This window comes from Ostrea edulis, chromosome 6 (assembly GCF_947568905.1).
Source record: "Ostrea edulis chromosome 6, xbOstEdul1.1, whole genome shotgun sequence".
Lineage (NCBI taxonomy): Eukaryota > Metazoa > Mollusca > Bivalvia > Ostreida > Ostreidae > Ostrea > Ostrea edulis.
In genome coordinates this window covers 5,771,434-5,785,585 of record NC_079169.1, presented here as the reverse complement: position 1 = coordinate 5,785,585, position 14,152 = coordinate 5,771,434, and the positions used below count along the sequence as shown (strand labels likewise).

The 14,152-nt window shown below is 35.1% G+C and overlaps 1 protein-coding gene across 4 annotated transcripts in view; it reads left to right on the top strand.

Annotated features, from left to right (window-relative positions):
* Positions 1–14,152, top strand: part of LOC125683469 (rho GTPase-activating protein 18-like) — a 52,929-nt gene that overhangs the window by 27,942 nt on the left and 10,835 nt on the right. For all 4 annotated transcript variants that reach the window (XM_056141385.1, XM_056141384.1, XM_056141387.1 and 1 more), the window contains 7 exons: positions 5,776–5,933; positions 6,794–6,838; positions 7,276–7,438; positions 8,148–8,239; positions 10,250–10,327; positions 10,466–10,625; positions 13,627–13,709. In XM_056141385.1, the coding sequence (XP_055997360.1) occupies positions 5,776–5,933; positions 6,794–6,838; positions 7,276–7,438; positions 8,148–8,239; positions 10,250–10,327; positions 10,466–10,625; positions 13,627–13,709 (779 nt within the window). The remainder of the gene's footprint in view (positions 1–5,775; positions 5,934–6,793; positions 6,839–7,275; positions 7,439–8,147; positions 8,240–10,249; positions 10,328–10,465; positions 10,626–13,626; positions 13,710–14,152) is intronic.

The window sequence follows — 14,152 nt, the reverse complement described above, 5'->3', positions numbered from 1 at the left end:
ATGCATAATTACTGTAAAATTTACTTTTCCACCGTCGGTCAATTGAGTATGTACATTGAAAAATGACCAAAATATCACTATAGAAATAGTCTAATGTCATCAGCGATATTTCACACTATTAAAAAATTCCTACATGCAGACAGAGTATCACCGATCATAATATACAGTACAGGTAAAAAAAACCATGGGCCCCGCAAACTGAAAATGAGCCTAGAAAAAAGTTGATGTCTTTGAAATTGTGGTTTCTGCGTATTCTATAGCATTTGCGTGCACCTTTCAAATCCAAAGATACATACATGTACACACGTGTCCACAATCGGGAAAACAAACGATTGGCAATGATAGTAGCGTCAACCGATTTGTGTTAGTGTCAAATTGAAGTGAACTGTTAATATCGTGAATTGTCACATTTAATGCTGAATCAAATTAAATATTGATGAAAAACCCAAATATTTTGTTTTAAAAAAAAATTGTCATAAGTTAAATTTGAAAATCAAACCACACACCATAAAATTTGAGGGTTTTTTGATACACATGCATTTTTATACACATTTTCCCGTGGGCCCCCACCAAGTTTGTAAGCAGCAAGCATCAGCTGATTGACAGATAGAGCATGTGTACCTCGTGTGTAACAATAGAAATTAGAAAATCGGTACATGTAATGAATAAAATGTCAATTTAGTTTTCCTTTGTTAAATAGAGAGATCATATTATTTTATTGCCATTTAGATTCATAATCATAGTGAAAAAACTTTCCATTTAAAAAAATACATATTTTCCCGTGGGCCGCGACCAAGTTCGTAAATGATTTTATTGCCTTTCGAGTCATAATGGTGAAATACTTTCCATAATTTCTGATTAATTAATATTCAATTAGAATTTTACAGTACTAATTGTGTAGAATCAATCACACTCGCATTCTATATGCAATTCTCTGTTGATTCACGTAAACTTCATTATTTATACACAAAGCTGAACGCATTATTATTTTTAAGTTGAAATCGCTCAATAAAAAAGAGCTGGAATAAAAAAAATGAATTTCTTGATATTCTGTTCATCATGTTGAATGATATGAAAAAGTTTTATAGCTGTATGTATCATTTACTGAAAGTTTTGTTTTAATTGCTATAAAGTCATTCACTTATCACATCTTAAAATACAAATTGGATTCTTTCTGCGAATTAAATAGATGAAAATATATTGTCGCAGTCAACTATTTATCCCAAAACAAAGTCCATCAAATACTATCAACAATTAGCTTCACGAAAAAAGGTACAAGAATATCGTTAAATCATACACATGGACGAATTAAGACCAAGTAAAGGCATTTAACCTGGCCAAAGAGACCATAATTTCATTATCACTGGCCAAGCCGGTTGTGGAAAGACAAATATGATTAAAACCTTTACAGCGTTTCACGGTTTGGTTTGTAATTTTTCATGGAAATCCAAAAGAACCATGAAAGCACAATTGACACAATCTGATTAAAGTACAGACCTATATTATATTATATATATAATATAGGTTTGTACTTTAGTCAGATTGATATACCTATATATTTTTAAATATAATATAGGTCTGTACTTTAGTCAGATTGATTTACTTATATATTTTTAAATATAATATAGGTCTGTACTTTAGTTAGATTGCAATTGACAATGCTTCACATAACATTTGTTTTTCAAAAGGTGTGACTTTATCTAAACAATATACATATTTAATCAAGCCCCATCCATATGTTCAGATCCAAATCCGATCATGAAAATCAAATAGTATTATTTCTTTGGGTAATTGTTAAAAAGAATCAAAACTTTGTGTTATAAGATTAAACAAATATCATGCCATGAAGAAGCACATTACAGCCATCAAGAAGCACATGTGCATGCATCGCACACATACGTAGTGTGCATAATGATGATAATAATTAAAAATGACTAACATCTTCCAATCCCAAACCCCCCCATATCATTTTAGATCATAATCAAACATTATTCTGTTTTGATCTAGCCTTCAAGCAGATATTTTGTCAACATCATTATGCTCCAAATCATGATTAAGAGTCTTCAAAGGTGAGCTATTTGGATATTTTTCCAATCAGACATTGGAAATTTAAGTTTTTCTTTTACCTCCAAACCTAAATTACTATTTTCACTTTCTGTGGTATTTTCTGACACTCAGAACACTAAAGAAAAATTCCCCCTATTTTCTATGATATAAGCTTAAACTCATCCGGCCATTTGTACACAATAAACAAGCGTCTTTTTACTTTCATAGGTGTTCTCTTACCTTTTCTTGCAACTAATGGTATTTGTTTTAAAAATAGTGGGCGCGACAGAAAGATATCAACATCACACTTTCGGTTCGTTGTAGGTGGTGAGGTTATAATGATGCAATTGAACAGTGTGAAGAAATTATTGTGCACTAAATAGCGATGCATTTAGTCCAAGAATCATTAGCAGATTTAGAATGATCGTTCTTTTCAGTTGGTAATTGCTCTTTTGATAGGATTTCTCAGCAAAGTGCAAATTTTTTTTTTAAAATGTCACCGTCTAAATTGCGTACGTTATTCATTTCTAATGATCGTTGATATGACATTTAAAAAAAACAACAACAACGATTTCTATGCCAGATTTTATTATTCCAATAAAAAAGAAATACTGAATTGACAGAAGTTTCATATTTTATCAAAAATACACCCGAAATACTATTAAAAAATACAAGGAGGGGGTGGAACATGGAGTCCTGTACACAATCACCTGTGTTTAAGTGATCAAAACATAGGGCTCACAGCTGGTGTGACTGGTTGACTGGTTATGCTTACTCCTCTTAGGTGCCTGATCCAACTTCTAATATGTACAAGACTCCGTGTTTGTCCAACTCTTAATTTTGTATTCCTTTTAGAATTTATTAAATTGATCACTGTCCGTTCATGTGCAAAATTAATACCAGCATGGCTATTTTTGTAAATTGAATAAATTGTAGCTATTTTACTGTGACAGTCATTTGTTGATCATACATGCCAACTTTTAAAAATCCCCATGGGGGATTTTGCGCGCGACGACCTTTTTTCAAAGCTTAAAATTCACGACATTTTACCATCAAAAATAAATATTTGTCTTTTCAAATGCAAGGTGAAGATAACGAACAGTGATCAATCTCATAACTCCTACGAGCAATACAAAATAGATAGTTGGGCAAACACGGACCCCTGGACACACCAGAGGTGGGATCAGGTGCCTAGGAGGAGTAAGCATCCCCTGTTGACCGGTCACACCCGCCGTGAGCCCCATATCCTGATCAGGTAAACGGAGTTATCCGCAGTCAAAATCAGTGTGCCAAGAACGGCTTAACAATCGGTATGAAACACGTCAGACAGCATTTGACCCAATGCGAGGTTGTATTGACGAACTAGATCGTTATAACGACCATAGAATTTGCGAAATGCTGACTTCAATCGAGACTGTTGAAATCCCTGTACCATCAACTTGTTTGTCAGTAGCTTATCTCGATTTAAAAACTGACTATACCCAGAACAAGCTCTTGCATATCGAATCAGTTGAGATATATAAACACCATATGCAGGTGATAATGGAATATTGCTACATAAATGTGGGAAGTTGACAATAAAATATCAATCAAATTGTAAATGTATCATATATTAACACAACATCAGGTGTGTTTGCCCATTAACCATGTTAACTATAAAAAAAAAAACCAAAACAACAACTTTGAAAGATATACATAAATATTTTATTAAAATCATCTATTCAGCAAAAAATCCTCTCCAACAACAAGTCACATACATATTATCAAATAATACTTAAAGTTGAATCCTTTTACACCATACAATAATTGGCTGGTCTATATATCAAAATTTAAAGCACATGCATTTAGGTACGACTACAAAGGTGATCTTGCTTGTCTGTAAACATGGGCTTGCAGAGTCTGATGGAATAATCTGCATTGCAACCAGAAAAGGAGTGATCTGCCCTGCTATGAAGTTTGCGAACAAAACCTTTGCACCCATGACATCTGAAATAATTACCAGGAAAAAAAAACCACATCAAAATATACGATTTTACTTGTAAATTAAGGCTACTTGCTAAATATAAAATTCATTACAGACATGCGAATTACGCATCACAAAGTCTATTGAATACTACACTATATAGACTATATAATACATCGCTATAGACAGATAGATTCGGATAGCCTATATTATTATAGTTGGAAAAATATATATATTTGACGTACCTTATTGCAAATTATGGATGCTGTCAGCGAGAGGCAAAAATCGGGAATGTCCGATTGTTTGGTGGTGACACTATCATCGTTGTCATTCACGTTTGTGTAAAGAATATGTCAATTTGAAATCCGTCTTCCCGATTAATTACTATCAAAACATGCTTCGCACTGTCCAATAAGCACCCCGACACAGGCAGACCAGGTAAATTACACCACCCCGATACCATGCGACACAGGTAAACAGCAATGGCTGACTATTGTCCCGATTTCTGATTGGCCAGTTCAGAAATGATGTGGGATTTCAAATTCCGGTTGGAAATGGGGGTTTGTTGTCGTAAAACGGGAGATATTTTTAGAAAATCGGGATTTCGGGGTATTTTTGCAATCCCGATCGGGATATCGGGATTTGCCTTTTCAGTTGCTTTAAATCGGGAGAATCCCGCACAAATCGGGAAAGTTGGCATGTATGGTTGATGCATACAAAGTTATGTACATCAAGATTTTCTTAGATGATTTGCATAGAGCTCTAAGAATTGAATTTCAAATTTTCAATTTTAAAGATAAAGGATACGTAAATGTCTGGTGTTTAAGTACAAGTTCTTGCACTTGAAGCAATGGGGAATTGTTTAGTTGTGTAAGTCGTGTCAATCTTTAAGAGGAGTTGTACATGTAGAAAAAAAATAAAATGAAAAATTAGCATAAACCAAATAATTATTAAGTTATGTGTGGAGTTTTCCAAACATGTTCTTGTGCTAGAATATTAGTGTAGTGACATATTTTGACAGAAATGAGCAATTTTAAGAATATTACTATATAATATGTTGGAAGAGTAAAATAGAATCCAGACAATATTGTGTTAACTTACCAGTGTGTATACATGTATGTAGACATAAATAATTACGCGTTGATTGTTATAGAGAAACAACACAAGTTTATGACTTTGGAATGTACTTCTCTATTTTTGTTTATTAGTATTTTGGAATAATTCTCAATCCCAGAAGCATCTGGTGCAAATCTACATAAAATCAACTCCCGTCAGTACTTTCAGTACTTTGATTTGGCTAGTAACTAAAGAAGTTTAATCAGATTATTAGGGAAATGTTCGATACGTACTAACAGAATGAGTTCAGATTCGGTTGATTTCATTTTTTTGCCCTGGAGTTATGCCCCTTGATTCAGACAACTTCCAATGACAACTGAATTGAGATTTTTCCAACTGTGAATAAGTACCATTAAACACAGACCCATCCACTTTTGTTGTTCTGGAGTTGTGTCCCTTTATCATAAGGAATCATTTTTGGAAATTTTTTTGTAATACATGTATATTCTCAAAAGATTATTTTCAATTTCCAGCTGGCTATGAGCACTAGCTATCTTGGTTTTCATTTGTGGATATGTATCGGTTGAATTTTTGCAAATTATAGAAATTAAAAGAAATTTTGAGATGAAATAAAGACTCCTTAGTTTAAGGGGAGAATTTTTAATCATGTAAAGAGTTAAATGCTAGTACATAAATTATCTTTGTTTTAGGAATTGAGATGTTGAGCATGCAGCCCAAAGGTACTTTTAATAAATACATGGGGCCTAGTTCTCCTGAAGATCATGGGCGAACTCTTTGTGCTATGCCCAGCATTTCTGATGAGGATATTGAATTTGAGCTGAGGTTAGAGGAAACTGCGAAAACCAAGGTATTTTTGTGTTTTTTGTGTATTATATGTAAAATTGATGCCAATCTTCAGCAATCATAGATATCAGATGATTTGAAGTGAGTGATACAGAAATTTGTAAAGGATTTCGTTCATAATAAGTAAAAGGTAGGTGATATCAGCTGGAAATTATTCAGTCGCTAAATGCCAGCTAGAATAAGTAGGTCATATGCACTGTCACTTGACGGTACATGTATTTAGATATTCTTTTCTGCTATCAATATATGCATCATTGGTTGTGAAATTTACTCACAAACACTCTTTTGATAAATTTGAATGACCACTGATACTTCAGTAGTGAAATATACACTATATAGTTTGTGTTGATTTACACACAGAATACCACGCAGTCACAGAAATATACACTGTATAGTTTGTGTTAACTTACACACAGAATACCACTCAGTCACAGAAATATACACTGTATAGTTTGTGTTGACTTACACACAGAATACCACTCAGTCACAGAAATATACACTGTATAGTTTGTGTTAACTTACACACAGAATACCACTCAGTCACAGAAATATACACTGTATAGTTTGTGTTAACTTACACACAGAATACCATGCAGTCACAGAAATATACACTGTATAGTTTGTGTTGATTTACACACAGAATACCACGCAGTCACAGAAATATACACTGTATAGTTTGTGTTAACTTACACACAGAATACCATGCAGTCACAGAAATATACACTATATAGTTTGTGTTGATTTACACACAGAATACCACGCAGTCACAGAAATATACACTGTATAGTTTGTGTTAACTTACACACAGAATACCATGCAGTCACAGAAATATACACTGTATAGTTTGTGTTGATTTACACACAGAATACCATGCAGACCGCCGGGCTAGAGAGTGAAGATGAGTTACCAGTGAGTTTCATTTTATCACTCCATTTGAAATATTTCATAATATTTTCATTTTCAATGTTTTTCCCTTTGATATATCTTTAACAATTGAAATGATAGCCATTTCCTCATGAATGTGAACAATGTGCATATGAATGTTGAGAAATTAAGTATGACTAATCCAACAGCTGGGAATATTCTGACAGAAATGAAAGTAAAACGTAATTATAAAAAATTTATTTCATTTTTGAAAATACGTGAGGGTATGAACAGCAATGCTTCATGCCAGCATATTTTTTCAATGAAGCGCTAATGTGCTTCATGAAGTACATGTATGCTGGCGTAAAGTGTTGCAGTTCATGCCCTCATGTATTTTCGAAAATGAATTTTATTTCTTAAATATACTTTACTTTCGCTGTTTCCAATATTGCAATGAAAATAGGAATGTTCATATTATGTAGAATTTCCGAGTGGTATCCGACAAGTTGGGGTTAACAACAGCGAGTGACCTGAGTGATGCCGATATGAACCAGATTAAATCCCTGGCTCTCATAGAGTTGACATCTCTATTAGAAAAGCACAATATTATCTATCATCGACAGAAAGGCAAAAAGAAAGCTAAAGGTAGGTTTCATTTCTTGTCCATTTTAGTTCGCGTGTCTTTAGAGAGGCTGATTCATACTAATTCTGTCTGTCTGTCCATCAAGCTTCTTAATTAATTGTGTTTTGTGCAAGAATTCTGATGCAAATCATTCCCAAACCAAATAAATATACTTCTACTTTCTCACAATGAGTTGTGATGTGTTTACTTCCCAATTTGCAAAGACCAGAATGGCTTAGATTCCAAATTATGACATTATATAGATGATGTTTCCCTGCTTTGTCTTCTAGAAAACATGAAATGCCATACATACACAAATGTGCAGTGTTACTTGTAGAATGACAATGATATTACTTGATTTTAACATGACCTAGTTTTCCAATCGATACATACAAATGCATGTGTATACATAAACTATCAAACAAAATAGTCTCACACACATGAACAAAACGAAGCTCTGTCGACATCATGGGTTATAATTATGTATCAATAGCAAGCAATCACGAAATCTAATATTCCAAACTGTGATTAAAAGACATGAAATGTGTAGAAATTATATATGTGAACAAAACGCATGCTTCAATAGTGGTACGGCAGCTGATAATGTATTTCCCTACATTATTTTGAAAAATATGTTGAGACTGAGAAACCCTTATGTGTTGTAGTAATTTGAGGTCGTGTTTCCACGGTTACATGTTAATATGATGTTTGATGTGATTTGATTGGTTCCAGAAAATGGTATTTTTGGGGTGCCATTGCAAACATTGCTGGACCATGATCAGAAAACAAAACCCAATCAGACTGTTCCACTGGTTTTTGAAGATGTAAGTAGTTCTGATCTATTTGATTTTTGTTTTGCATGTCCATATACTGTGTCATCATCATCATCATCAACCGGTTGTGATTATACAGGCCATGTATTAATCCTCATATCGAGGGTGTGGCCTGTCTGTCTGTCGAGAGCGAAGTCTTCCTCTCCACGCATGGCGATTCAGTGGGTTGGTAGAGTCTATGTTCAGGGCTACATGATCACGCTTCACTATTTCGTTCCAAGAAAGCTTTGGTCTGCCTTGGCCCCGCTGTGCTACAATGTTCATGCATCTGACCTGCGAGATCCAGCTTGTGCTGCGCTCAACGTGTCCAAGCCATCTCAGCCTGCCCAATTGGAAAACTTCAGCAATGTCTCTTATTTTGAGCATAGATAGAAGAGTCTCAAATTGAACGTCTTCTTCAGGTTTGACCAGGCAGGTCCATCTTATCATGGCTCTGTTGTTACGTTGAAGGTGCTTAACGGTGCTCGCTGATGTTGCCCACGTTTCTGAACCATAGAGCATGACACTCCTCACACAGCTGGAGTAAACTTGACCTCTGATTGTAGTAGGGAGTTGCTTGTTTGAGAGGATAGGTAGGAGTTTTCTGAACTTTTTCCAGGCTTACCTGCACCACGATATGGCTGCAAGCTCACACCTCCCACCAGAAGACATAGTATCTCCGAGGTAGCAGAAGTCAGCAACCACATCAAGTGTGTCTCCATCAACCTCAACCTCACTTACTGCCTACCATCTATTGGTTTTGCTGTGCCCATACAGCGTAGACATGAGTATTGTGGGTCTGGTCTGAGTGGACCTTTAATTCCACTACAGTTCTTGTGGACCCAGCAAGAGCAGTTGGTGCAGAAGATGGAGTTTCTTCCTGTTCCTCTTAGACGTACTGAACAAGGGTGTTTTCCTGATCTTCGAAGAGAGTTCAGGTTTGGTCCAGCAATCATTACTTTGGTCTTTCCCATGTTCACTCTTAGACCCTTTGCTTTCATGCCCTTCTTCCAGGTGGTGATTCTGTCAACTAGTGCCTCTAGTGAGGTGTCGACAGTGGCAAGGTCATCAGCATACTAGAGCTCCCAAGGGCAGCCAGTGTGCAGCTCGATTGACAAGGCTTCCAAGACGATGATGAAGAGCAGCAGGCTCAGTACAGAACCCTGATGTACACCTACTCCCACACAGAAGGTGTCACTGTATCCGTCTCCAACACGCACACGGTTCCTAGCATCTGAGTACATCGATTGTACCATCTGTACCAGCCATTCCTCAACACTCAGCTTTCACATGGCCCACCAGATTACACATTCCTTGGCACTCGATCAAAGGCTTTCTCGAGGTCGACAAAAGCCATATAAAGGGTTTTCTTTGCAGCTAAGTGCTTTTCTTGGAGCTTTCGTGTATTGGTCAAATAATGTTGTTAGTTTTCCTAATTATGTCAGATGTACACCTATTCTTTTAAGGACGTTTAGCTGTTGAGAAACTTTTTTACAGATACTTGACACATGGCTGGTAAACTTAAGTTTGAAATCTATAGCCAAGAAGCCAAACTTCATTTTTTGGATGAATAGTATTGTTATCTATTTCAAAACCGGTGTTCTGTTCGTTCTTTTTCCCTAGACACACTCATTGAAATTTATTGGGATTTGCTTCCATTTGTCTGTAAACCGAATGGAAGAATTTAATTCCAGAATCTTTTTCAGATTGACAATATTGCATGAGTTTGAAAGAGTATTATCATCAGCATAATTGTAAAGATAAAAATCAGACATAATTGAAAAATATCATTGATAAAAATATTGAAGATAAAAGACCAAGAAAAGAACCTTGTGGAACACCTTTGTACAATTCTAAAAAAAAAAATCACTACCAACATTTCTTAGTCATATGCGCAAATGCATGCATCATAGGTCAGTATTAATAGACTGTGCACTTTGCAACCCTTGTGATTGATGGAAATTTGAATTCTATCTTCATTTTGGGCCAAACATGGTCATGATTTTACCTTGGTCTTTGTAGATGATTAAATACATGGAACAGCACTGTTTGGAACATGAGGGAGTATTAAGGATTCCTGGATCGACAGCCCGAGTTAAGGTACCATAATTTACAGTTGGCAAACATGGATGTCATTTAATGTAGTATAGAAATACTTTTGTGTTCGTCGATTTTAATTCCTAACTTGTCTGAGTGATGAAAGAGCATAAATGAGAAAAATATGATTTTATGTTTCAGCAACTTCGAAAGGATTTAGAGGATAAATTTTACATGGAGGAGTTTTCGTGGGATGATGTCCTCCCACATGATGTGGCTGCGCTAATGAAGCAGTTTCTGCGGGAGCTTCCTCACCCTCTCCTGTCTCATGAATACATTGAAGCTTTTGCACAAATAGAGAGTATGATGAGTTTTTTTCTGCCGATTCATTTTGCATCTGTCCATCTTTTAATTAATCTGTCTAGGGTCTCTGCACTGTTTCCATTATGCTTTCACATATTGACTTTCTCCGAGATGTCCCCTTGCTCTGAATTTAAACTTTTTGCCGCAGACAACCAGCAGGAGAAATGTGATTTACTGTTTCATGCAAGAGTTATGTCCCTTTATGTGATATTGAATTTTATATACCGTATAACGTTTATTTTTCCTGTGATAATCCAATTTTCCCTTTTTTTGCGAGCAATAAAAGTTTCGCCAATTGTATCCCATATTTTACAAGATATGAATAACTCAGTGAGTAGAAACTCACCACCTCGGGTGTAGTACTAATTATCTTAAGTGGTGAGCAGGTGTTATCACTCTGTTCACGCACCTGTTAATTTGTGAGTGATAACATCCGTAACAGTAATGTCTGTTCTGTACAAAACTGAAACTTTGTACATGTAACTCTAAATCCGACTTTTAAGCAAATAAAAAATAGCAGTATTTGGGGGTTTTTCCCCGCAAAATTTATGATACGCAAAAAAAAAAAAAGTTAAACAGTATGGTACATTTAAATCCTCTCCTTATTTGTTGAGCTAAGACCTTATCCTTTCACTCAGTGTTTGTATTGAAGACCTGCATAATGCATGGACTTTGGTTTTATTTCTTCAGTGTTTTTCAAACATAAGAATTTCAACCAAATCTCAGCAGTTTCCTCTCGAAAAAAATCTTTAAAAATTCCCTAAATAATGGTGTCGAAACTTCCCAATGGAATTAGCTGATTAAAATTTTATTTCAACTTTATAAAACAAATTTTGTGCCAAACTTTTTTCATATCCTATTACGTCAGTAGCGTCTCGATGAGAGCGAATACATATAGTACAACAGAACGTTGTCATTATCTAATTAAGATTTTTTAGAACCCTATCTATTGTGTTGATTTTCATGACATACATGCCATGTTACATAATTCAAAGCAATATATGAAATGCGAAAAAAGCTATCTGTGCAAAAAATCAATAGTTATATAATGTTTTATCCATGGATTCCAAAGAGTTTGTCATTGAAAAATTTCAATATTCAAATTGTTGATGATTTTTCCTAAATGAATAGGGCATAGGGTAGCTTGTAAAATTGTTGTGAAAAAATGCTATTTAATTTCCATGATTTAATGTAATATTTTTTATTCTTATCGATAAGTCTTGCATTGATATTTAAAACAATGGTTATGGTAGCTTGTCTACAGTGACTGTCAATCGTTGTTTGTTTTAAAGGAAGGGGGGGGGGGGGGGGGGGGGGGTAAATGAGGTTGAGAAAGAGTGTCACACGAAATCTCCCCCTAAATGAAAGTGAAGACATAAAGATCTTGTATGTACCTCTCAAAGGTTAATTTGTAAAGTGTGAAAGTGAAGAGATAAAGATCTCCCTGTGTGTACCTCTCAAAGGTTTAACCTGTAAGGTTGAGTGTACTAAAGGATGAGCACAATTAACGAAACAGACCATTGTTACAAGCATCTTAATATGCGTGCGTGCGAATACATATATATATATATATATATATATATATTTACATTTGCAACTGTTTTCTCCTACATAACACTATTACGAGCAATACGTATTTATTTCTGGATAAATCTACTACGGGGTCAACAGAGGTCAAGGCTGTGCGTATGAACATTTGTTAAAAGTAGGTAACAGGTACTACTTTTACTAAGGCAATACACATCTAGCAATCGCTCTCACTTACTACAGAAATCTTTCAATAGATGAAATCAACATCACAATATGTATTTACGGTTTTATTTGTATTCCAAGCAGTGAACTTTCATCAATAATTGATAAAAACATTTCTGTAAACAATGTCTTTAGTTACTAGCCTACTAGGCCTAATGTATGTCTAAAATTTCGTCTGCTACAACTTCACCCTGGTCATCGGTGATGCGGAATTGTACTTACTGCTAGACGATGACATTAGGCTTTAGCAAAAAGGTCATTCACAGGATGTATGGCCGATAAGTCGTCAAAGTGCATTAAGACCTACACACCACACTGCTTCCGTGCCACAGCAGCCATAGTGCTTGATGTCGGTTTCCAAGTTTATGTCGGGACATCGAAGCGAGGCGTCGTTAAAAACCTATTACAAAAAATTATCGAGTCAAAAGAAGCGTTCAGTGAGCTCATGTTTATCAACAATTACATATCCAAATCCAAACCGTCCCTTACCTTCGTGCAGTTCCACATTCTCTGCGATGTTCAGTTCTTTCCGGAGATTCATCTGAGCTGCGTCCTCTGTCCTGTCTATAAAAGATTTGCCTACACCTGACGACTGCCGCCCTGTTCTTCATGTTCCTCCATCTCAGTCTTCTGTTAACTCCGCAATATCCACAGAATATCTTTCAAAGTCGGTTTTCAACGTCTTCACTTTTCAAAAGTCAAAGCGCATCACAACTCTAAGTGTAACACTGCGCATCCCCGTTTAAATCATAATTCCCCCACCCCCTAAAATTAGACATATGGAAGAGTTTTCCATTATATACTCCCGAGTTAATGTATAAGTATATGTTGATATACTTCCTTTCTAGCGTCTTAATAATTAAAACAGTTCTTCATTTTATAGAACTTTGTTTTGTGTTGTCGTCATTTTGAACATCTATGACGCTTCGTTGTGGACGTCAACAATTTGAAATGTATGGAAACGTGTTGTTAACACAATTCAGCAATGTTACCAACCAAAAATGTAAATATAAGTAATAAGGTATCATTTAAAAATATTTATCGGGATATAAATACGGGTTGGTACATGATCAAATTTTCCATAAAGCCCTTTGGGCTTTATGGAATTTGATCACGTGACCAACCCGTATTTATATCCCGATAAATATTTTTAAATGATACCTTATTTCTTAAATAAATACATGTATATATATTCCAAAGCCATAAAATGCTAGTTATTATTAATTGCTTATCATTTTCTGTTGTAGATATTAAAGAGAGAAAAAATCAGTTAAGGGCCTTAAATCTGCTCATTCTTTTACTTCCACATGTGAACCGGAATACATTAAAGGTTAGTGTCAGTAAGATATACACATGTGTACAGTAATACATTAAAGGTTAGTGTCAGTAAGATATACACATGTGTACAGTAATACATTAAAGGTTAGTGTCAGTAAGATATCTACACATGTGTACAGTAATACATTAAAGGTTAGTGTCAGTAAGATATATAAATGTGTACAGTAATACATTAAAGGTTAGTGTCAGTAAGATATACACATGTGAACCGGAATACATTAAAGGTTAGTGTCAGTAAGATATACACATGTGTACAGTAATACATTAAAGGTTAGTGTCAGTAAGATATACACATGTGTACAGTAATACATTAAAGGTTAGTGTCAGTAAGATATACACATGTGTACAGTAATACATTAAAGGTTAGTGTCAGTAAGATATACACATGTGTACAGTAATACATTAAAGGTTAGTGTCAGTAAGATATATACATGT